Below are 24,375 nucleotides of genomic sequence, written 5' to 3' on the forward strand. Positions count from 1 at the left end.
TTATTGCAACCCTCTGACAAGCAAAGTCAATGGAAAACTGTTGCTTAACTTAACAACCTCAGTGATTCACTTAATAAATATGGCAAAAAAAGTTGTAAAATGGAGCAACATTCACTTAACAACTGTCTTGCTTAGCAACAGAAATTTTGGGCTCACTATGCTACAGCATAGGGTAAAGTTTTGTATACACTGGGAAATAAATAAAAATGTGACTTGCTTTATTGCAATATTTGCTTTAATAGGAAGGTCTGGAACTGAATTTGTAATACAGATTACAAATTACTTACGACCATGATTGAGCCCAAAATTTCTATTGCTGAGTCACTTGTTAAATGAATATTGCCTCATTTTAGTATCTTTCTTGCCACAGTTGTTAAGTGATTCACTGCAGTTGTTAACATAGGAATACGGTTTCAAAAGGTGATCACATGACCCCGGGACACTGCAACCATCATAAATGTGAGTCAACTGCCAAGTGACTGAATTTTAATCACGTGATCATGGAGATCCTACAGTGGTCATAAATATGAAAAACAATCAGTGCCGTTGTAACTTTGAACGGTCACTAAACAAACTGTTGTAAGTTGAGGACTACCTGTATCTCTGAGGTGTGCCTGTACTTTCGGTACTGCCTGCCTCCCCTTAGCCCAAGTACCCATCCTACCTCTTCACATTCAGCTCCCTGGAAGTAGACGTAGCTGTTGCACTCCCGGCACTTGGAGGGGGTCCGCAGCTTCCTCAGCCGGTGGGTCTGGGCAGCCCTGGACAAGCTGATATGCCGGAAAGGGCCGGTGGGTGTAGAGATTCCTGGAGTCATTTCATTAATACCTGGTAAACAGAAATACAAAAGGCGATACTGAAACACCATCAAAATATGCAGTTTAGTATTAGATTTATTGCCTTTATTATTTTTTTAGTAAGTAACTCAGGGTAGCAGACATACCTAATACTCCTTCCTCTTCCTATTTTCCCTCCAACAGCAACCACCCTGTGAGGTGGGCTGGTCTGAAAGAGAGTGACTGGCCCAGAGTCACCCAGTTGGCTTTCATCTGAAAGGTGGGACTAGAATTCACAGCCGCCTGGTTTCTAGGCAAACATCTTAACCACTACACCAAACTAGCTCAGTTGCATCTCTTAATCTTGGCAACTTGAAGATAGGTGGACCTCAACTCCCAGAATTCCCCAGCCACCACATGCTGAAGATCCTTTCCCACTCTATGGTGTATACGTGAATGGTAACATTGCATCAAAATTGCTTTTTTATTCTGTTTTGTTTCTTTTTATCTGATTATAAGATTCTGGAGGGGGAGGAGCCAAATGAACTAAAAGTTAAGAGTTGTATACAATGCATAGCATTCTGGGACAAAATGCAGAACTAAAAAGACAAAGCAAATGTAGGATTTAGGCTTTTTTTCCCTGACCTGTTGGAAGGAAAAAAAAAATAAGGACCTTATTATCCTTTGCTGGGAATCTCCATCCCAGTGTTTCTCCACCTTAGCAACATTAAAATGGGTGAACTGGGAGTTGAAGTCCACCAATCTTAAAGTTGCTAAGGTTGAGAAACACTTGCTTCAGCCTCTAGTTGTAGATCTAGTATTCTATTCCACTAATACATACGCTGTTCGAAGGAAGGTGAATTTCCATCTGAGTCATCTCTAGAGGATAATGATCCATTGGAAGGCATCTGAGGAAGCTCACCTAGCCAAAAGAAAGCCTCAGTGTTAGAATTTATCAAATTAGATCCCAGAGAGCAGAAAAAGGAAATCACAAAGATGTCAAAGATAGTCCTATCCAGAGGTCAACATGTTACACCACAAAAAAAGGGAGAACTTGACCATCACACCACAATGAGTGGTTCCTGCACCACACCTTGCAAGAATTGCCCCCAAATGTTCAAGCTTGGATTTTTGAGATTTCCCATAAGGAAAACTCCGTAGTTTGAGAGCATCTTGGAAACTTTGGAAGATCTAGAGAGTTGGAATATGTAGAATCTGGCTGAATTTCCAGATTTTGTCTCAACTACAAAAGTTATTGGTGATTTTAGGTCAAATGTCCTCTTTGAGTATAGCCTACCTTCCAGATGTCAACTCAAAATGTTTTCTTCAGCGACTGAAGGGTAGAAACAAATTGCTTTTCTAAAGCTCCCTGAATTTAACTACTGTATTTTCCGGCGTATAAGACGACTGGGCGTATAAGATGACCCCCAACTTTTCCAGTTAAAATATAGAGTTTGGGCTATACTCACCGTATAAGACTACCCCTCTTCCAACGCACACCAAATAAAAATTTAAAAACATCAGATTTGATTTCAATATGGTAATTTTAATTCAAATGCTTATGACATGCAGGTACTTAGCAGAAAAACTGTCATTTATAAACATAAGGCTGTCATCAAACATATAAACATAAAACAGTGCAAGTGGATTAAACTTTTCCTAATTCACTCTAAAGCTGAAAGGAAGGATAAGACAATAAAACCATGGGAGCTGCCATGCTGTTTGTTTTCTAAGCTGTCAACCAAACTGAACTGATGATGATAGGAGGAAGATAAAAAACAATAGAAAGAGCAAGTGCCGGGCAAGTCCCTGGCGAGTCAGCAACGCCCATCATAACTGCAAGCTATTTTTACAGGTTTTGCTTGCGTGACAGTTTCCCTTTAAAAGCCTTCAAAATCATCCTGTTCATCATCTGATATCATAAAAATATCAATGACATCTTGTGGTACATTTGTAAGGCAGTCATCATATGGATCGAATTCCGTATCAGATGGTGTGGTCTCAGCTTCAGCTTCCTCTTCATCTTGCCACAAGTAGTCATCCTCCATACCATCTAATGAATTTGATATGCCACACTTCTTGAAAGACTTGATTACTGTTTCTGCATCAATATCATTCCCTCTTCCCTCTCCCTCCAATCCTTCCCAGCTCAGAAAGCAGCGAGAAGCGTGCGCACACACACACAACACACACACACACACACACACACACACACGCATGCACACACGCCTCCTTTCTCCCTCCAATCCTTCCTTCCCACCCCGATTTCCAGCTCGGAAAATGCAAAGCGTGTGTGTGCGTGTGCATGGCCTCCTTTCCCTCTTCCCTCTCCCTCCAATCCTTCCCAGCTCAGAAAGCAGCGAGGAGAAGCGTGCGCACACACACACAACACACACATGCACACACGCCTCCTTTCTCCCTCCAATCCTTCCTTCCCACCCCGATTTCCAGCTCGGAAAATGCAAAGCGTGTGTGTGCGTGCGCGTGGCCTCCTTTCCCTCTTCCCTCTCCCTCCAATCCTTCCCAGCTCAGAAAGCAGCGAGGAGAAGCGTGCGCGCACACACACACAACACACACACACGCATGCACACACGCCTCCTTTCTCCCTCCAATCCTTCCTTCCCACCCCGATTTCCAGCTCGGAAAATGCAAAGCGTGTGTGTGCGTGCGCGTGGCCTCCTTTCCCTCTTCCCTCTCCCTCCAATCCTTCCCAGCTCAGAAAGCAGCGAGGAGAAGCGTGCGTGCACACACACACAACACACACACGCCTCCTTTCCCTCCTCCCTCTCCCTCCAATCCTTCCCTCCCACCCTGATCTCCAGCTCGGAAAGTGCGAAGCAGCGAGGAGACAGATTGAGACCCACAGGCATTTACCAGCCTGTGACTTCAAGTTAGCAAAAAGCAGCTGCAAACCACAAGCCTGCTAGAGGTGAGCCGCGGGAACGGATTGCTGAAACAAACAGCTTAGAGTTTAATTGCTCTCCCCACTGCCACTCTACCAATCAAGGACTCTTTTTGAGTGAGGGGGGGGGAGAGAAAACTTGATGAGTAATATACCAAACCACATGTGTAAAGGAATAAAATAGAATACCCGTATTTCCCGGCGTATAAGACGACTCGGCGTATAAGACGACCCCCAACTTTTAAGAAGGTTTTTGTGGCCTAGAAAGTCGTCTTATACGCCAGAAAATACGGTTCTTTCCATAGCTGCCAACATGGGAATGGGTGCAAATATAAATTGAATGAATGAATGAATAAATTGAATGAATGAATGAATGAATGAATGAATGAATGAACGAATGAATGAATGAGAAGGAATGGATATATTGATACAGGTAGATAAGGGCATCTTGTTATATTATTTTCAGCTCAGTTCCTAATGGAAGTTGCACAATCCATAGGTCACAAGATGGGAAGATACCTGGGATTGTGGCAGAGGATTCCAGACTGTCCTTGGTCTCTGTGATGGCTGTTGGCCATGATTTGTGTCCCTGGTGACTCCGCCCACCTAAGGAGCCAATGACAAGACAGATTTCATTCCTGCGTGCGCAGAGTGAGATAAGAGGTTGGGCCTTTGCAATGCTGACCTGTCCTTTGAAACGGAAAAGCATCTGCCAATCAGGCACTTTCCCAATATAGCTGGGACTTGATTAGTGCAGATAATCTCACAAAGTGGTTGCATTATTCTGATTCGCACTACAGATAGTCCCCGACTTATGACCACAATTGAGCCCAAAATTTCCATTGATAAGCAAGACAAATCTTAAGTGAGTTTTTGTCCCATTTTTATCACCTTTTTGCCATGGTTGTTAAGCAAATCTCTGCAGTTGTTAAGAGAATTTGCAGTTGTTAAGTGAACCTGGCTTCGTCCAGATTGTAAAATTGGGCACAACTCACCTAACAACCAGCTTGCTTAGTAATGGAAATTCGGCTGTAATTGTAGTCGTAAGATGAGGACTACTTGATAGCAGTGTTCCAATATCTCAGGGGCTGCCACAAAGAAGAGGGAGTCAAGCTATTTTCCAAGGCACCTGAAGGCAGGACAAGAAGGAACAGATGGAAACTAATCAAGGAGAGAAGCAACCTAGAACTAAGGAGAAACTTCCTGACTGAAAACAATTAACCAGTGGAACAACCTGCCTCCAGAAGCTGTGAATGCTCCAACACTGGAAGCTTTTAAAAAGAGACTGGACAGCCATTTGAAATGGTATAGGGCAGTGGTTCTCAACCTGTGGGTCGGGACCCCATTTGGGGTCGAACAACCATTTCATGGGGGTCGCCAAACAAGGCTGTCCGCCATTTTTCCCCCTTTTCTTTGGCCAGGCCCCTGGCACCCGGTGATGTAAAAGTGGTTGGGGGTCACCACAACATGGGGAACTGTATTATGGGGTCGCGGCATTAGAAAGGTTGAGAACCACTGGTATAGGGTTTCCTGCCTGAGCAGGGGGTTGGACTAGATGACCTCCAAGGTCCCTTCCAATTTTATATTATTGTTGTTGTTGTTGTTGTTGTGGATCATTGCACAGTCAGCCAGATCTTCTTCACTCTCTTGATGTATTCACCTCTAATCTTTTTCTTGACTTCAGTGTGCTTGATGTTGTCAGCTTGAAGGATACCCAAGTATTTGTAGTACTCTTCCTCATCCAGACTCTTAATGTTATTTTTGTGGGGCATCTTGATTCCTTCAGTTTTCACTATTTTTCCTTGTTTGATAGTAAGTGTGGCACATTTGTCCAAGCCAAACTCTATTACAATATCTTGGCTATATATACGGACAGTGTTGAGCAGCGATTCTATTTCAGATGATGTTTTTCCATACAGCTTCAGATCATCCATGTAAAGGAGGTGGGATAGTCTGGCAGATGTTTTTGATGTTTGATAGCCATGTCCTGAGTTATTCAGTATTGTTGACAGAGGAAACAGTGCAATAACAAATAGTAATGGTGATAATGAATCTCCTTGAAATATCCCTCTCTTGATATTAACCTCTCCCAGCTTCTCACCATTGATCTGCAACTGTGTCTTCCATTGTGCCATCGATCTTTGCACAAATTTTCTGATGTTTCTACTGACTCCTGTTATTTCTAGGCACTTTATTATCCAATCATGTGGCAGAGAGTCAAATGCCTTTTTGTAGTCAATCCATGCCACATTCAGGTTGGTCTTCCTTCTCTTGCAGTTTTCCAAGATCATTTTGTCTATTAGGAGTTGATCTTTTGTTCCTCTGCTATTGGGGCGGTTTCCTTTCTGCTCAGGTGGAAAGAGATTGTTTTCAACTAGATGCTGTTGTACTGCATCAGCTACCACACCAGTTAGTAATTTGAAAGTTGTTGGTAAACAGGTAATTGGCCTGTAGTTGCCTGGTGTTGCCCCTTTTGCTGGATTTTTCATTATTAGGTAGGTTTTCCCAGTTGTTGTTGTTATTGTTGTTGTCGTTGTTGTTATTATTATTATTATGGATCATCGCACAGTCAGCCAGATGTTCAGACTGGATTTGGCATTTTGTCTACCTATCGAGTCCTTACCCAGGACCTGGGATAGGCAGATGTGGATGTTTGATGGTATTACAGATATCGTCGCAGGATGGAAGCAGTTCCTAATAAGGCCGCCTTTTGCAATTGACTAATAGCGAATTTGTCAATGCCAATGGTGTTCAAGTGGTGCTCCAGTTGTTTTGGGATCGCACCCAAGGAGCCTATGACTATTGGTACTATCCTTGCTTGCTTTTGCCACAGTCTTTCTATTTCTATTTGTAGGTCTTTGTATTTTGTTATCTTCTCCAGTTCTTTCTCTTCTATTCTGCTATCTCCAGGCACTGCCACGTCCACTATCCAGACTTTTTTGTCTTTCTTATCGACAATTGTTAAGTCTGGGGTGTTATGTTGCAGGTGCTTGTCTGTTTGAATTCTGAAGTCCCAGAGCAGTTTAATTTTATCATTTTCTATGACTTTCTCTATTTTATGATCCCACCAGTTTTTGCTTACAGGCAAATGATATTTTTTGCAGATCTTCCAATGCACCATTGTTGCTACTTTGTCATGCCGCTGCTTGTAATCAGTCTGTGCAATCTTCTTGCAACAGCTTACCAAGTGGTCCACTGTTTCTTCAGCTTCTTTGCATAGGCGGCACTTACTGTCTGTTGCTGTCTTCTCAATTTTGACTTTGTATGCATTTGTCCTTAAGGCTTGGTCTTGTGCAGCCAGAATTAGTCCCTCGGTCTCTTTCTTCAATTTTCCTGCTCTTAGCCATTGCCAGGTTTTATTATTATCTGCTTTCCCAGCTATTTTTTTCATGTATTGGCCATGTAGTGCTTTGTCTTCCCATGCCTCTATTCTGTTCTTCATTTGGTCTTTCTTGTAGGCCAGTTTGGTCTCTCCAGTAGTTAGTAAGCCTTCCTGATATACTAATTTCAGTGCATCTTCATCATTGTTCTTCAGATATTCTTCCAAAGCCATTTTTTCTTCTTCAACCATCTGATGTACTTGTAGCATTCCACGCCCACCTATTTGCCTTGGTAGATAAAGTCTATCAATGTCACTGCGTGGATGAAGGGCATGATTCATTGTCATTATTTTTCTGGTCTGCCTATCCATTGCTTTTAGTTCTGCTTGAGTCCAGTCCACTATTCCAGCTGTGTACCTAATGACTGGGATTGCCCAGGTGTTGATTGCCTTTATGGTATTTCCTCCATTGAGTTTGGATTTTAAGATCTTCTTCACTCTCTTGATGTATTCACCTCTAATCTTTTTCTTGACTTCAGTGTGCTTGATGTTGTCAGCTTGAAGGATACCCAAGTATTTGTAGTACTCTTCCTCATCCAGACTCTTAATGTTATTTTCGTGGGGCATCTTGATTCCTTCAGTGTTGCAGATCAATGGTGAGAGGCTGGGAGAGGTTAATATCAAGAGAGGAATATTTCAAGGAGATTCATTATCACCATTACTATTTGTTATTGCACTGTTTCCTCTGTCAACAATACTGAATAACTCAGGACATGGCTATCAAACATCAAAAACATCTGCCAGACTATCCCACCTCCTTTATATGGATGATCTGAAGCTGTATGGAAAAACATCATCTGAAATAGAATCGCTGCTCAACACTGTCCGTATATATAGCCAAGATATTGTAATGGAGTTTGGCTTGGACAAATGTGCCACACTTACTATCAAACAAGGAAAAATTATTATTATTATTATCGATCATCGCACAGTCAGCCAGATGTTCAGACTGGATTTGGCATTTTGTCTACCTATCGAGTCCTTACCCAGGACCTGGGATAGGCAGATGTGGATGTTTGATGGTATTACAGATATCGTCGCAGGATGGAAGCAGTTCCTAATAAGGCCGCCTTTTGCAATTGACTAATAGCGAATTTGTCAATGCCAATGGTGTTCAAGTGGTGCTCCAGTTGTTTTGGGATTGCACCCAAGGAGCCTATGACTATTGGTACTACCCTTGCTTGCTTTTGCCACAGTCTTTCTATTTCTATTTGTAGGTCTTTGTATTTTGTTATCTTCTCCAGTTCTTTCTCTTCTATTTGCTATCTCCAGGCACTGCCACATCCACTATCCAGACTTTTTTGTCTTTCTTATCGACAATTGTTAAGTCTGGGGTGTTATGTTGCAGGTGCTTGTCTGTTTGAATTCTGAAGTCCCAGAGCAGTTTAATTTTATCATTTTCTATGACTTTCTCTATTTTATGATCCCACCAGTTTTTGCTTACAGGCAAATGATATTTTTTGCAGATCTTCCAATGCACCATTGTTGCTACTTTGTCATGCCGCTGCTTGTAATCAGTTTGTGCAATCTTCTTGCAACAGCTTACCAAGTGGTCCACTGTTTCTTCAGCTTCTTTGCATAGGCGGCACTTACTGTCTGTTGCTGTCTTCTCAATTTTGACTTTGTATGCATTTGTCCTTAAGGCTTGGTCTTGTGCAGCCAGAATTAGTCCCTCGGTCTCTTTCTTCAATTTTCCTGCTCTTAGCCATTGCCAGGTTTTATTATTATCTGCTTTCCCAGCTATTTTTTTCATGTATTGGCCATGTAGTGCTTTGTCTTCCCATGCCTCTATTCTGTTCTTCATTTGGTCTTTCTTGTAGGCCAGTTTGGTCTCTCCAGTAGTTAGTAAGCCTTCCTGATATACTAATTTCAGTGCATCTTCATCATTGTTCTTCAGATATTCTTCCAAAGCCATTTTTTCTTCTTCAACCATCTGATGTACTTGTAGCATTCCACGCCCACCTATTTGCCTTGGTAGATAAAGTCTATCAATGTCACTGCGTGGATGAAGGGCATGATTCATTGTCATTATTTTTCTGGTCTGCCTATCCATTGCTTTTAGTTCTGCTTGAGTCCAGTCCACTATTCCAGCTGTGTACCTAATGACTGGGATTGCCCAGGTGTTGATTGCCTTTATGGTATTTCCTCCATTGAGTTTGGATTTTAAGATCTTCTTCACTCTCTTGATGTATTCACCTCTAATCTTTTTCTTGACTTCAGTGTGCTTGATGTTGTCAGCTTGAAGGATACCCAAGTATTTGTAGTACTCTTCCTCATCCAGACTCTTAATGTTATTTTCGTGGGGCATCTTGATTCCTTCAGTTTTCATTATTTTTCCTTGTTTGATAGTAAGTGTGGCACATTTGTCCAAGCCAAACTCCATTACAATATCTTGGCTATATATACGGACAGTGTTGAGCAGCGATTCTATTTCAGATGATGTTTTTCCATACAGCTTCAGATCATCCATATAAAGGAGGTGGGATAGTCTGGCAGATGTTTTTGATGTTTGATAGCCATGTCCTGAGTTATTCAGTATTGTTGACAGAGGAAACAGTGCAATAACAAATAGTAATGGTGATAATGAATCTCCTTGAAATATTCCTCTCTTGATATTAACCTCTCCCAGCCTCTCACCATTGATCTGCAACTGTGTCTTCCATTGTGCCATCGATCTTTGCACAAATTTTCTGATGTTTCTACTGACTCCTGTTATTTCTAGGCACTTTATTATCCAATCATGTGGCAGAGAGTCAAATGCCTTTTTGTAGTCAATCCATGCCACATTCAGGTTGGTCTTCCTTCTCTTGCAGTTTTCCAAGATCATTTTGTCTATTAGGAGTTGATCTTTTGTTCCTCTGCTATTGGGGCGGTTTCCTTTCTGCTCAGGTGGAAAGAGATTGTTTTCAACTAGATGCTGTTGTACTGCATCAGCTACCACACCAGTTAGTAATTTGAAAGTTGTTGGTAAGCAGGTAATTGGCCTGTAGTTACCTGGTGTTGCCCCTTTTGCTGGATTTTTCATTATTAGGTAGGTTTTCCCAGTTGTTAGCCACTTTTCAATTTCTCCTCCTTGTAGTATATTGTTGAACTGTTTGGCAATGAGTGGGTGTATAACAGTTAGATGTTTCAACCAAAACCCATGCAGTTCATCTTCACCTGGTGCTGACCAATTTTTGATTTTCTTTGCTCTTTTTTCTACCATTTTTGTTGTTATTACTAGTTCTTTCATTTCAACTTCTGTTTTATTTGCATCCACCTCTTTTAACCAAGCCGCATCCTTGTTGTATTTCTTTGGGTTATCCCATATCTGCTTCCAGAACTGCACTGTTTCTTCCTTGTCAGGTACTGACTGATTCCTTGCAGTTTCTCCATTGATGGATTGGTAGAAACGTTTCTGATTGGATTGAAATTGGAGGTTCTGCCTATAGTTTGCAATTCGAGCTTCATATCTACTGATTTTCCTGGCTATAGCTGTTATTTGTTGCTTTATTATTTCCAGTGCTTCCTTGATCTTCCTTGTTTCTAAGTGGTATTTCTTGATTAGGTATTCTTTGGTCTTCTTGTTCTTCAGCTTCTTTTCTTTCATCTGTTCTAGCTTGCTTGCATGTGATCTTAACTTGCTGATCTTATTTTCTAGTCTAACCTTCCATTTTTCTGGTGCACTGTTTGTTTGTTTTTCTTCTTTGTTGATTTTGCATCCCAGGTATTCTGTTATAACTGCAGCTGTGCTGTACATTAGTTGGTTTGTTTCTTGCAATGAATTGGTGCTTATACTTGATATTGCAATATTTGCATCTTTTAATGCTTGTGCTAGCTGTTTCTTTGGAACAAGCTTCAATGCAGGTAGCCTTATTCTGTTGTTTTTGTGCTGTTCTAGATGCTCAGTTATTCTTTGTTTCAATTCTTTTATTTCTTTAGTTAGAGGGTTTTGTTCTTCCTGAGGAAGAGGTGCCTGGTTTCCAAATGAGAACAGTTGTATATCTCTGCTGGATTCCTTCACTGCCAACTCCCCCTGGTTTGCCTCTACATTCTGAATTACTTCTGGTAAGGCTTTGATTTCTTTGCCCTGGGTAAACCTTTGCAGTTCGTCCAATTCTGTTTCTGTGAATACTTTATTTCGTGTTATAAATCGGCGTTGATCTGCTAGTCTCTGTTCTGTTATTTCTGATTCTGGATGTTGTTCTTTCCAGAACTGGTGCATTCGTTTTAGATATCCTCTTCTTGTTGGACTTGATCTGTAGTAACAGATCATTATTTCTTTGTTTTCCATCACTGTGTATCTGCGACGGGTAAACACCTTTTCTTCCAGTAGTTCTGCAGCTGCTGGCCCTGGTTGCTCAGCCAACAGTCCTGAGTCCTGTAACCCATTTTTCACCAGATATCCAGGAACTCCAATATCTAGCGCGGACCTTGTTAACCCGGGCGACGTCCGAGCCGGTATGGCATTCTGAAATTTACGTCTCACCATATTTTTTATGGGAGAGACACTCTTTGTCTGACTCCTCTGATGAGACCTGTCCAGTATGGTTGAACCTCTGGCATAGCTCTCATCTTCCTCAGAGTACACAAGCCCCACAACCACGTCAAGGTAGTGCCTCACTGGGGGATTATTATTATTATTATTATTATTATTATTATTATTATTATTATTATTATTATTATTATTATTATTATTATTATCTGCACCTTCCTTTCAAGCAGCTCCTATTGTTTTTGACCACTTCTGAGATCAGGCAAGAGCTTTCCCCTTCAATGAGTCATAATGCATCTTTGAGTTGGAGGAGAATCCGCAGCATGAAATTACTTGTTCCTGTTGCAGATCCCGTTTCTGTCTCCATGGTCTCTGTTTCTAGTCACTGCTGGTTTCTGAGTTTCCTCCAGGTGACAAAGAGTAACAGATGCTACTTGCCTTGAGGGTAATGCTGGCAGAATAAGATATGGGAGGAATAAAGTTTGAATCCTGGAACAGCTAAAGATAATCTAAGCTAGGCTCAGTCATGAACTGGGGACAAGTTGACAACAAACTCGTGGGAACCTGGCTGGAAAAAAAAAGATGCTGCCAGAACACATTTGTGCTGTGGTTAGATCCTAGTCAGGGGCCTGGCTACATAACAGCAGGACCTGTTTTGAGAAGAGGTTTAGCCACGTATGTTATCTGGGTCTGTCTCCCTCCAGACCCAATCCAAGCAACTTATGCAGAGACACAGGAAGGCCAGTTACAACCCTTTGAATGTCTATGAAGATACTCAGTCATCCAGGTCATGGTTGTCCCACAAAACACAACTGGACTTTCTTTGTTTTTAAACAAGAACAAAAACAAAAACAAAGGAAGTCTAGTTGCTTTTTGAAAAAGCACCTTTGGGACAACCTTTTGAAGACATATATAGATTAAATAAATGAATGCATACATTTAGCAATGGAGTTTTCATTTTTTTTTTAATTTGCAGGATGAAGTGAGGAATGGACCTCCAGACTTAAAAAGGGTTGGGCAGGCCTTTGTCTGGGGTGGTATGGACAGGGGATTGGACTAGAATATCCTCAGGGTCCCTTCTAACCCTGTGAGTCTACAGTTCTAAGATATGGGAACACTGAAGTGGTCTGTCTAATGCAGCCTCCGATGTTTAGGAGCAAATTTATAAATACCTCTCCCAGTGCATGAAGGGGCCCTGTGTTTTTTCCTAGTACTTCTTCCCACCATTTGTTTTTTAAAACAATAGAATAGAATAGAATAGAATAGAATAGAATAGAATAGAATAGAATAGAATAGAATAGAATAGAATAGAAGAGTTGGACGGGACCTTGGAGGTCTTCTAGTCCAACCCCCTGCTCAGGCAAGAAACCCTATACCATTTCAGACAAATGGTTGTCCAATCTCTTTTTAAAAATGTCCAGGCAGTTAAAAGCATAGGCAGGCTGTTCCACTGGTTAATTCTAATTGTCAGGTAATTTCTTCTGTTCTAGGTTGCTTCTCTCCTTGAATAGTTTCCATCCATTGCTTCTCGCCCTGCCCTCAAGTGCTTTGGAGAATAGCTTGACTCCCTCTTCTTTGTGGCAACCCCTCAGATATTGGAACATTGCTATCATGTCACCCCTAGTCCTTCTTTTCATTAGACTAGACCAGGGCTAGGCAACCTTGGCTCTTTTATGACTCGTGGACTTCAACTCCCAGAATTCCTGAGCCAGCATGGTTCAGCATGGAAACCTCTGCCTTTCTCCTCAGCATGGCTGACTCATGAATTCTGGGCGTTGAAGTCCACAAGTCATAAAAGAGCCAAGGTTGCCTCCCCCTGTACTAGACATACCAAATTCCAGCAACCGTTCTTTGTATGTTTTAATCTCCAGTCCCCTGATCATCTTTGTTGCTCTTCTCTGCATTCTTTCTAGAGTCTCATCATCTTTTTTACATCATGGTGACCAAAACTGGATGCAGTATTCCAAGTGTGGCCTTATCAAGGCATTATAAAGTGATATTAACACTTCATGTGACCTTGATTCTATCCCTTTGTTAATGCAGCCTAGAACTGTGTTGGCTTTTTTTGGCAGATGCAACACATGGCTGGCTCACATTTAAGTGATTGTCTACTAGGACTCCGTGATCCCTCTCACAGTTACTACTATTGAGTGAGGTACTCCCTATACTGTACTTGTGCATTTGGGTTTTTTTGCCTAAATGTATGAGACACATATCTTTTGCTATCTGAGACATATGAATCACGACGCCCCCCAAAAGTAATTAGAATCAAACATCATTTAAATATTATAAATGAATAAATAAATAAATCACATACGCACACACATACATACATCCATGTTTTGCATTTGGGAGCAGATTCACACTAAATTTCCTGGCAATTCTGCAAGGGAGGAATTAGAATGGTGCACCTGGAAGCTCATGCTACAAAACCGAGGGCTCATATATGGGGTGGAAATCCAGCTCCAGCAGAAAAGTTAGGCTGTCTCCTCACCTCGTTTTTCAAGCTGGGTGGGACGGTTCTGTGGCTCTCGACCTGCGGCTGTGTCACCCTCGGAGGCTGCTCCATCTTTACTGGAGGTGTCAGAGCTACTTGTTCCTGTGGATTCAGTAATACTGTAGCTGCCTTTTCTTGCCCGAGTCACCGGAGAGCTATTGAAGAGGGAATACAGGTAGTCCTTGACTTATAACTGCTTGCTTAATAATCATTCAACGTTACACTGGACACCCCCCCCCTGAAGGGAACCTAGAACCCAGATTCAAACGTCTGATGGTTGCCTGCCCCTGTGTTCATGTGACCACATCTTTGATACTTGGTGATTGGTCTGCATTTATGGCTGTTTGCAGTGCCTTATGGTCACATGACCACAAATTTCAACATCTTTTTGCTGAAAGATGTTGTTTACTTCCAGTTTCCAACAAAAAAACCCTATCCATTGTAGACATGGGCAATCCTTGACTTACAACCATTAATTTTGTCACCATTCAAAATTATAACAGAACAGAAAAATGTGACTTATGACCAGTTTTTAAACTTACGACCGTTGCAGCGTCCTCATGGCCACATGATCAAAATTCGGCCATTTGGCAACTGGCGTGTACTTATGACAGTTGTAGTGCCTAGGGTTCTGTGATCACCCTTTGTGACCTTCCCAGCTGGCTTCCAACAAGCAAAGTCAATAGGGGAAGCCAGATTCGCTTAACGACCACACAATTCATTTAACAACTGCAACGATCCACTTAACTGTGAGCAAAAAGTTATATAATGGGGCAATGCTCAAAAACTGCCCTGCTTAGCAACAGAAATTTTGTGCCCAACTGTGGTCCTAAGTCGAGGACTGCTTGTAATGGGTATGCTTAACGACCACGGTGTTCATTTAAGGACGGCTGCATTTGCTTTAGGACCATCATACTTGCTTAATGACTTCAAAAACTGCTGTAAAATTGGGTACCTCAGCTAATGATCACGCGGCTACCTCAGCTAATGACTGTCATGACATACTGTCATTGCTGTATTGCAAAAAAGTTGAAAGGAAGCAAAGGCAGCTCCTTGAAGAGACATCCAATCGATCCAGCTTTAGCAAACCCATCTGTTAACAACCATTCTCGGGTCTAGGATTGTCTGGCCAGCTGAGGTCAGAATAATAAACTGGATGTGACCAGGACAAAACCTTTGAGTCAGTTCAAGTTAAACTCTAGAGCAGGGGTCCTCAAACTTGGCCACTTTAAGACTTGTGGACTTCAACTCCCAGAATTCCCCAGCCAGCCATTCCGGCTGGGGAATTCTGGGAGTTGAAGTCCACAAGTCTTAAAGTGACCAAGTTTGAAGACCCCTGCTCTAGAAGCACAGTTAACATACCTATAGGGACTATACATTCTTTATTTCAAGGAACAATCTCTTATTTCAGAAAGCGATCCTTTAGATTAATTTATTTTTCAAAAATTAACTTTTGTCTTTTTTTTGGGACATTTAGCTTTTTACTGTAGAAACAGTTTCACTGTAGAAAAGGCAGCCTTTCACAATCATGTGAAAATATGGAAATTGAATGATCTATTCTATTTACATTGTAGATGCTTTTATTACAATATGCATTTCTGTAAAGCCTTTCTTGGTTTCACTCTTGAATTTTCCTTTGTTAAGCAAAGTTATAAACAATGACTTTTTTTTTATCCTTATCAATTTCTTTCAGATTTCCCCCTTCTCAAGTATGTCCTTTATTTCCCCCCCCAAAATGAGCACTGTAATTATAGCTCATATAACTAATCATTTACTATTTCTGCCATATTAAATATTATTAATACCTTGACAATTTTTGCAAGGAATCTGGAAACTAATAGCCATTCCCTCAGTTCACCTCTATATGCTATATAGGAATAATTGGGGGGAGGGGGTTGGGGGTCAGTAGGAAGCAGTCCTGATTTGGTTGGCAAATAGTTTGAAGGGCTTCAATTCCCATAATTCTTTGGGCATGCCATTTGGAATTCTGGGAGTTGTGGTCTCAATACATCTAGGGAAGGCTGATCAAAATAGAGGCCACCAGGACTGATTAGGATTTGTCAGGAGCATTAGCATTAGTGCCAAAACCTACCAGTTGTTGGTTGAAACGTAGGGCTCAAAATCATATTGTGTCTCCGGTTCGTCGCCCCGCTGCAACCGCTTGACATGAGAGGCATACTGTTGCCCGGGGTCATAGAGTTTGCTGCTCTCGCACAATGTCTGAAAATAGACAGGCAATGGGGCTGTCTGCATATGCATGATTTGATAGAAAGAAATGGTAGCCTGGAATCGGGAAGTCAACAAAAAGAGAAAAGGAGAGAAACATGTCAGAGAAAAGGATGAAATATATGAATAAAGTCATGGGGAAAACCTATCTATGTAGTTGCTAAGAGTCAACCCCAACTTCAGGGCATATTATCAGTCATCAATATGAATAAAAGATCTACAGTGCAGGCATGAAGGATCTTTATCAAAAGACCAAAACCCACTACCAGAATTTTGCATAAAAGTCTTTGTGACAATCTTAGCTCCCACTTGAACACAAACTAAGTTTCTAGTTCTGATGGCAACAGATGTGTCCTTCAAAGAACATGGATCAAAGTGAGCATGCTTGCAGCTTCTCCTTAAGGACCAAAGCGCTGATCTATGTTGGTGGGATGGCTCAGCCAAACTCACCGACTTTATGACCTGGTCGCTCTGCTTGACCACTTCATGGAGCTGCCGAAGCGCTGTCACTTTGGTGTCCTCTAACTCCTGCTTCTGTGTGTTGGCATCTGCGATGCAGGTCCGGTATGTTGCCATCGCTTCTTCGGCCTGAATTGGCAGACAGCAGAATTAGCAAGGGCCGTGGTAACAAAGATAGGTGGATTCAGCATTAAACTCCCCCACAAGGACATAATTTTTGTGCCTCAGGAAGTACAGTGTTCAAAAAGATGGAATTAAATGGTGTTTCACCCAAAAACCTCTGTTTTAATTAGTTTCTCCCTTTCATGTATGGAATTTGAGAGTAAGGTGAAAGTTATTTTTACTAAATGGTTTCTATTTTGCAGATAGGAACAGTTACAAAACACTTGGAAGGCTAGTTGGTGAAGCTGATCAACTCCTCCCCTATGCCTCCTCAAGATGTTTCTTAATTTATCTCTTGGGAGGGTGGAAGACTGATATACTTCCAAATAATTATAGGGGGCATACATCCCCTTATACTTTTTAATTTCCAGGAAAGCCTCTTGGTCCAAATGTATCATTGGAAATAAGGATTATCTTTAAGACCAAAGCTTGTTTTAATAAACTTAGTATACTATATTAAATTATTAAAGTAAGAGGAAGTTGGTGTCTGCTATGCATCAAGATAGACAGACAGATATAAGAGGAAGTATGTCTGGTATGCATCAAGATAGCCTGAAGCTTGCTTTGTTATATACATATACATAAAATAAGAGGAAGTATGATGTCTGCTGAGCAGCAAGATGCTAGTCCTTTAAAAGTAAGTTTTTATATTGATACTATAGAGTTCATCAACAGATTACACTGGGGAGGAAGTCCCCATAACAGGAGTGTCCAAACTTGGCAACTTTAAGACCTGTGGACTTCAACTCCCAGAATTCCCCAGTCTTTTGCAGTTGCTGTTTGCACTTTATAAGCTGGAAAGTCACAGCTTTTGAAGCAGAGATATCCACAGAGTAGTGATAATAAAATGCCAAGTCGGTTGCCAGGGTGGTGTGATCAAACATGAGCCTGTTTTATGTGTGGTGATGTGCATTAAAACAGGAGGAGCTTTGACCTCACTGCCATGGCTGCCACACCCTATGGGTGCCCCTGCTTTGAAGACTCTTAAACATGTCACTAGAAGGCAAAATCATGAAGCTGTGTTTCACTTACTTTGGCCATGTCATGCGGGAGCATTATATTTGGAAGAGTTAGCGGTAAAAGGAAATCAGGCTGTCAAAGAACACAGTGGCTGGATACTATTAGAGCTGACACAGGCCAAAGTTTAGAGAAACTCAAAGAAACAGTGCAAGATGGGAAGAGGTGGAAAGATCTGGCTCAAAAAGAATCACCAAGAGTCAGACTCGACTGAATGGATAACATCATCATCAAGAAATCAAGAGAGAACAAAACATTCCAAGTGCAAGGTCAATGCCAAACTAAGTTCACAACAATCCACTCCAAATCGCTCCCACATTTCCAGGTTCCGTGGGACTTCGTCTGCCCACCTTGTTCCTGGCTTCTTCTTCCAGCCGTCGCTTCTTGTCCAAGTTCTTCAAGGTGGCCGAGCTGTTGCTAGACACCAGCTGATCCTCTTCTGCTTTGGCCATCACATGCCGGGCCTTTTCACACTCCTCCGAGCGCTGCATGTACATCTGCTTGGCCTTGCGCAAGTTGTTCTCGGCTTCTTGCTGGAGGGGGAAATGCAAAGCATCATCCCACTTGGTTGCAAACATTTTATTACCAAACTAAGTAACATCATCAGTGCAAATGAGTAAAGATAGACAGACAAACAGATATAAGAGGAAGTGTGTCTAGTGTGTATCAAGATAGACTGAAGCTTGCTTTGAGATATATATATATATATATATATATATATATATATATATATATATACATATACACAAAATAAGAGGAAGTATGATGTCTGCTGAGCAGCAAGATGCTAGTCCTTTAAAAGTAAGTTTCATATTGATACTCTGTTTATCAACAGATTACACTGGGGAGGAAGTACCTATAACAGGAACGTCCAAACTTGGCAACTTTTAAGACCTGTGGACTTCCAAGTCCCAGAACCATCTGCAACTGGTGGCCTTTGAAGAAACCCTGCTTGTAATGGAATATGTGGATAGCCTTGGGCAGGGGTAGGCAACCTTGTCTCTTTGATGACTCGTGGACTTCAACTCCCAGAATTCCTGAGCCAGCAGGGAGTTGAGGTCCACGAGTCATCAAAGAGCCAAGGTTGCCTACCCCTGGCCTTGGGGAAAGAGGGGAAGAGATGCTGCCTGGGAAATAATAAGAGAAGAGAGGCAGAAGCCCCCAGTGGCTTAAGGGCTAGAGAAAGAAACTTAGGAAAGACCCACCTAATGGATCAAGCAGTTACAAGTAGCGGAAGGAAGTTTATTGCCTTTCAGACTTGCAAGATTCTGTCAATGTAGCTTTACAATAAAGTAGAATTAGCTCATCTACAGGTGGTCCTCGACTTATGACCAAAATTTCTGTTGCTAAGCAAGACAGTTGTTAAGTGAGTTTTGCTCCACTTGAGAACCTTTCTTGCTACTGCAGCTGTTAAGTTAATAACATGGTTCTTAAGTGAACCTGGTTTCCTTGTAGACCAGTGGTTCTCAACCTGTGGGTCAGGACCCCATTTGGGGTCGAACGACCATTTCACGGGGGTCGCCAAACAAGGCTGTCCGCCATTTTTTCCCCCTTTTCTTTGGCCACGCCCCTGGCACCCGGTGATGTATAAGTGGTTGGGGGTCACCACAACATGGGGAACTGTATTATGGGGTCGCGGCATTAGAAAGGTTGAGAACCACTGTTGTAGACTTTGCCTGTCAGAAGGCCACAAAAGGTGGCCACGTGATTCTGGGACACTGAAACCATCATAAATATGTGCCAATTGTCAAGCATCCGAATTTTGATCAGGTGATCACGGTGATACAGCCAGTACTTTTTTTGTAAAAAAAAAATAAAAAGTGCCAGAACTCACACATATCATATAACCCTCCTTGCCTACCCTACAAGGTTCCCTCCAAAAAAAGTGCTGGAACTCCGTTCTGGACGTTCTATGAGAAAAAAAGCCCTGGATACGGCACTGATCTTAAGTGAGAAAAAAAGTCATAAATCATTTATTTCAGTGCCATTGTAACTTCAGTCACTAAACAAATGATTGTAAGTCGAGAAATACCTGTAGCCATGTCTTCTGTCTGGTTTACCTGAGCAGGCTGACCCTCCCCAATTCCTCCCACTACAGTAATTCTTTCTTATTTATTTACTGGGGTTTCTTTGCTGTTTCAGTCCAATATCACAGTTGAATCTTGAATGTCTACATTTGGTTTTGTTCACTTTTGGCAGACCGCTATACAGTTAGACTTCACAATTGGGACTGGCAACTCCACTGCGATCAATAAGTGGAAAATCAACAAGCTTATGATGTCGCTTCTCATTTGGTCATTAAACAAATCACCAGGGTCGCTAAGCAAAACTTCATAGGATCGCAGCTTATCATTTTGTTGCCAGGTTTTCCATTAACTCTGCTTGTCACAAGCCAGTTGTGAAGTTTGCTAATGATGATTAGGTGACAAAGATTGGTCACCAAGCTACTTTTTAAAATTTTTCCAATATGGAAAATGTGTGGCATTACGGCACCAACTGTAATACCAGCTGCTATCTCTTCACCTCCACTGTTTATTTCTAATTTTGTGGGTGAGTATATTTATTTATTTATTAAATGGCCAAAATTCTATGAGCAGGCATGTCTGCAGGTTGTGGTAAAAAAAGTCACGACAGTGGACATGAGCATCGTGACTTCTTTGACCGGATCCTGAGGAGACCCCTGCAAACACACCTGAGAGGTATGAAACTGTTATAACCTCCGGGATGGGCAAATCCAGGACCCTGCACTGCTCCCCAAGAACATCTCACCAGCTTCCTCTGGGCTCGGTGCCACTGCTCCTTAATCTCCTTCCGCCGCTTTTCATGCTCCAGGCGCCTCAGGGACAGGGGCTGAGGAAGAAAAAGAAGGCTGGGTCAGTCTGTTTGCTAGAGGAAAGAAAACGGTTACATTCAGAAGACCTGGACAGTCCAGGAACTAAGGTCAAAGGCCAAGCCCTAAACCTGACCTATAATAATAGTAATAGTAATAATAATAATAATAATAATAATAATAATAATAATAATACCGTATATGCCAGTGTATAAGGCGACTTCCGCAAGCGCTAAAATCGGCGCCAAAGACGGGGGTCGTCTTATACACCGTGTCGTCTTATATGCCAGAAATACTGGTAGTTTCCAGCATATAAGACGATGTTCTAGGAATGCGGCTCGGCGACAAAGACGGGGGTCGTCTTAGACGCTGGGTCGCCTTGTACGCCGGCATATACGGTAATAATAATAATAATAATAATAAATAAAAGTTGAAAGGGATCTTGGAGGTCATCTAGTCCAACCCCCTGCTCAGGCAGGAAACCCTATACCAGGGGTAGGCAACCCAAAACACTCAAAGAGCCACTTGGACCCGTTTCCCACCAAAAACAAAACACCGGGAGCCGCAAAACCCTTTTGATATCTAAAATGAAGATAACACTGCATATATCCTTTTTTACCTTTCTTATAGGTGTGTGTGTGTGTGTGCGCCCGCGCGTGTGTGTGTATGTATGTATGTGTGTGTACACACACACACACACACACACACACTAAAAAAAAAGTAAAAATATGACTCTTGGGAATATCCATACTATTAAAACAATGATCACCAAGAGAATGCTTTAAGAGAATAAAATTACATACACACACAGGTAAAAAAAAGGATATATGCAGTGTTATCTTCATTTTAGATGTCAAAAGGGTCTCTCTCTGTCTCTCTCCCTCCCTCCCTCTCTATCTGCCCTTGGTCTGCCACTCCTCTTCCCCCCCCTCTCTCTCTCCCTCCCTCCCTCCCTCCCTCCCTCCCTCCCTCTCTCTTTCTCTCTCTCTCTTTCTCCCCTCCCTCCTATCTGCTGCTCACCTGGCAAGCTTCAAGCTATTGTCCAACAAGATCAGGGGTAAGCAACCTCGTCTCTTTCATGACTCATGACTTCAACTCCCAGAATTCCTGAGTCAGCCTAGCTGGGCTAGCTAGCTCTCTCCTGCCCTTCCTGCTTCCTGCTTCCTGCAGAGACGCAGCAAAGGGAAGAGCTCCGCCCAGAAAGCTTTTCAGCTCCTCGGAGAACACTGTGAGTACACTCTGTTTTACACATACACACACACAAAAACACACACACACACACACACAGAGAGAGAGAGAGAGAGAGAGAGAAGCAGGGAAGTGCAATTGCCTCTCTCTGTCTCTATCTCTCTCTGCAAAGGCAGAGGAGGCTGGGAGCCAGAGGGGAAGGCTCAAAGAGCCGCATGCGGCTCCGGAGCCGCAGGTTGCCGACCTGTGCCCTATACCATTTCGGACAAATGGCTGTCCAGTCTCTTCTTAAAAACTTCCAGTGTTGGAGCATTCACTGCTTCTGGAGGAGGTTGTCCCACTGGTTAATTGTTCTAACTGTCAGGAAGTTTCTCCTTAGTTCTAGGTTGCTTCTCTCCTTGATTAGTTTCCACCCGTTGCTTCTTGTCCAGCCTTCAGGCGCTTTGGAGAATAGCTTGACTCCCTCTTCTTTGTGGCAGCCCCTGAAATATTGGAACACTGCTATCATGTCCCCCCTTGTCCTTCTCTTCATTAAACTAGACATACCCAATTCCATCAGCCTTTCCTTATATGCTTTGGCCTCCAGTCCCTTGATCATCTTTGTTGCTTTTCTCTGTACTCTTTCTAGAGTCTCAACATCTTTTTTACATCGTGGTGACCAAACCTGGATGCAGTATTCCAAATGTGGCCTTACCAAGGCATTGTAAAGTGGTATTAACACTTCACGTGATCTTGATTCTATCTCTCTGTTAATGCAGCCTAGCACTGTGTTGGCCTTTTTGGCAGCTGCAGCATACTGCTGGCTCATATTTAAATGATTGTCCACTAGGACTCCGAGGTCCCTCTCACAGTTACTACTATTGAGCAAGATATCCCCTATACTATACCTGTACATAATCTGTACCTGTACCTAACCCCAACGCACTCCTGTTTGGACTCAGAGAAGCTATGGGCCAAGACTTAGAGCTGGCTGCTCTGTCTGTGTTGCTTACAGAATCACAAAACTGCACAAAAATTTGAGATTAATGCCAAGATTAACATTTGACTAACAATCAAGAAGCAAACAACACCCTGATCTCTACCCTGTTTTCCGGCCATTAATAAACTACATCCCATATTTGAAATTATTCTATGTCTTCTTTTTCTTTATCCTTCAGTATAAATCTGTCCATTTCTGCACAGTCCAGTGTGTATTATTAAGTAAAGCAAATGGACCCAGACAACACATTGTTTACTAAGCACTTATGATTTGTAAAAATGGAAAACTAATAAAATATTTTTTTAAAAAAAGAAGCAAACAGTAACCCAGTCAAGGAAACTGCCAAGCAAGCTAACAGTAAACAACAGTCCAATCAAAGAACTACCAAGACCGCTCTTACCAAGGCTGACATGGGAACAAACCCAACTCCCTACGACCCCTGATGATGTTACTTAGTTTGGTAATGAAATGTCTGCAAGAAAACAACCAAACTCGGAGAGCACCAAGGGCCCCATACCACAAACTTTTAGCAGCAAAATTCAGCAGCTTTCAGTGATGCAATGCTTTCTACTTCTCGATTTAAAAGAGAGAGAGAGAGAGAGAGAGAAGGAGGTTCAGATACAATCCCCTCCCTCAAACCTCAGAGGGGAGGCCTTTTTGTTCCTCTGTGGATATTATTATTAGCACTGCTATTAACTTAATACTGTAGATCGGGGTCTCCGAACTTGGCAACTTTTAGTCTTGCGGACTTCAGCTCCCAGAATTCCACAGTTGGCTGAGGAATTCTGGGAATTGAAGTCCGCAAGTTTTAAAGTTGCTAAGTTTGGAGACCCCTGGTTTAGAGACAAAGTTTTACAACGGTCTTCTGCAGAGGTAGGCTAATGTTATTGATTTGGATACTGCTTATTATTTACTGGTTGAATGTATGTCCTGCCATTTCTTCAGGTGTCCCAGGTGGCAATTTTGCCCTACCTCCTTCTACTGAGAATCTTTCTATGATTCTATTATTTCCCTCACGACAACCCTGTGAGGTAGGATGATCAAGAGTCATTGGTTCAACGCCTCCCAGGGAGCTTCTGCAGTGGAGGGGAGATTGGAAGCTGGGGCTCCCCAGGAGCAATCTAACACCATAACTACAATTACAGGTAGTCCTCGACTTACAACCATTGTTTTAGTGATCGTTCAAAGTTACGATGAGACTGAAAAAAGTGACGTATGACTGTTTTTCACACTTCCAACCATTGCAGCATCCCCACGGTCACATAATCAAAATTCGGATACTTGGCTGATTTATATTTGTAACGGTTTGCAGTGTCCCGGGGTCATGTGACCAGCTTTTGCAACCTTCTGACAAGCATAATCAATGGGAAATCCAGATTCACTTAACAACTGTGTTGTTAACTGAACAACTGCAGTGATTCACTCAACAACTGTGGTAAGAAAGGTCATAAAATGGGGCAAAATTCACTTAGCTCGCTTAACCACA

The 24,375-nt window shown here is 42.2% G+C and overlaps 1 protein-coding gene across 4 annotated transcripts in view; it reads right to left on the bottom strand.

Annotated features, from left to right (window-relative positions):
- ARHGAP45 (Rho GTPase activating protein 45) overlaps nucleotides 1-24,375 on the bottom strand; it is a 66,372-nt gene that overhangs the window by 8,575 nt on the left and 33,422 nt on the right. For 3 of the 4 annotated variants that reach the window (XM_039334742.1, XM_039334744.1, XM_039334741.1), the window contains exons 10-17: nucleotides 20,662-20,742; nucleotides 18,243-18,425; nucleotides 16,705-16,842; nucleotides 16,121-16,311; nucleotides 14,026-14,183; nucleotides 4,198-4,284; nucleotides 1,618-1,698; nucleotides 665-828 (exon numbers count right to left, since the gene is read on the bottom strand). In XM_039334742.1, coding sequence (XP_039190676.1) covers nucleotides 665-828; nucleotides 1,618-1,698; nucleotides 4,198-4,284; nucleotides 14,026-14,183; nucleotides 16,121-16,311; nucleotides 16,705-16,842; nucleotides 18,243-18,425; nucleotides 20,662-20,742 — 1,083 coding nt within the window. The remainder of the gene's footprint in view (nucleotides 1-664; nucleotides 829-1,617; nucleotides 1,699-4,197; nucleotides 4,285-14,025; nucleotides 14,184-16,120; nucleotides 16,312-16,704; nucleotides 16,843-18,242; nucleotides 18,426-20,661; nucleotides 20,743-24,375) is intronic. The other variant, XM_039334743.1, reaches the window with a different exon arrangement.

This window comes from Crotalus tigris, unplaced genomic scaffold (genome assembly GCF_016545835.1).
Source record: "Crotalus tigris isolate CLP2741 ecotype Arizona unplaced genomic scaffold, ASM1654583v1 scf7180000017633.3093840, whole genome shotgun sequence".
Classification (NCBI taxonomy): domain Eukaryota; kingdom Metazoa; phylum Chordata; class Lepidosauria; order Squamata; family Viperidae; genus Crotalus; species Crotalus tigris.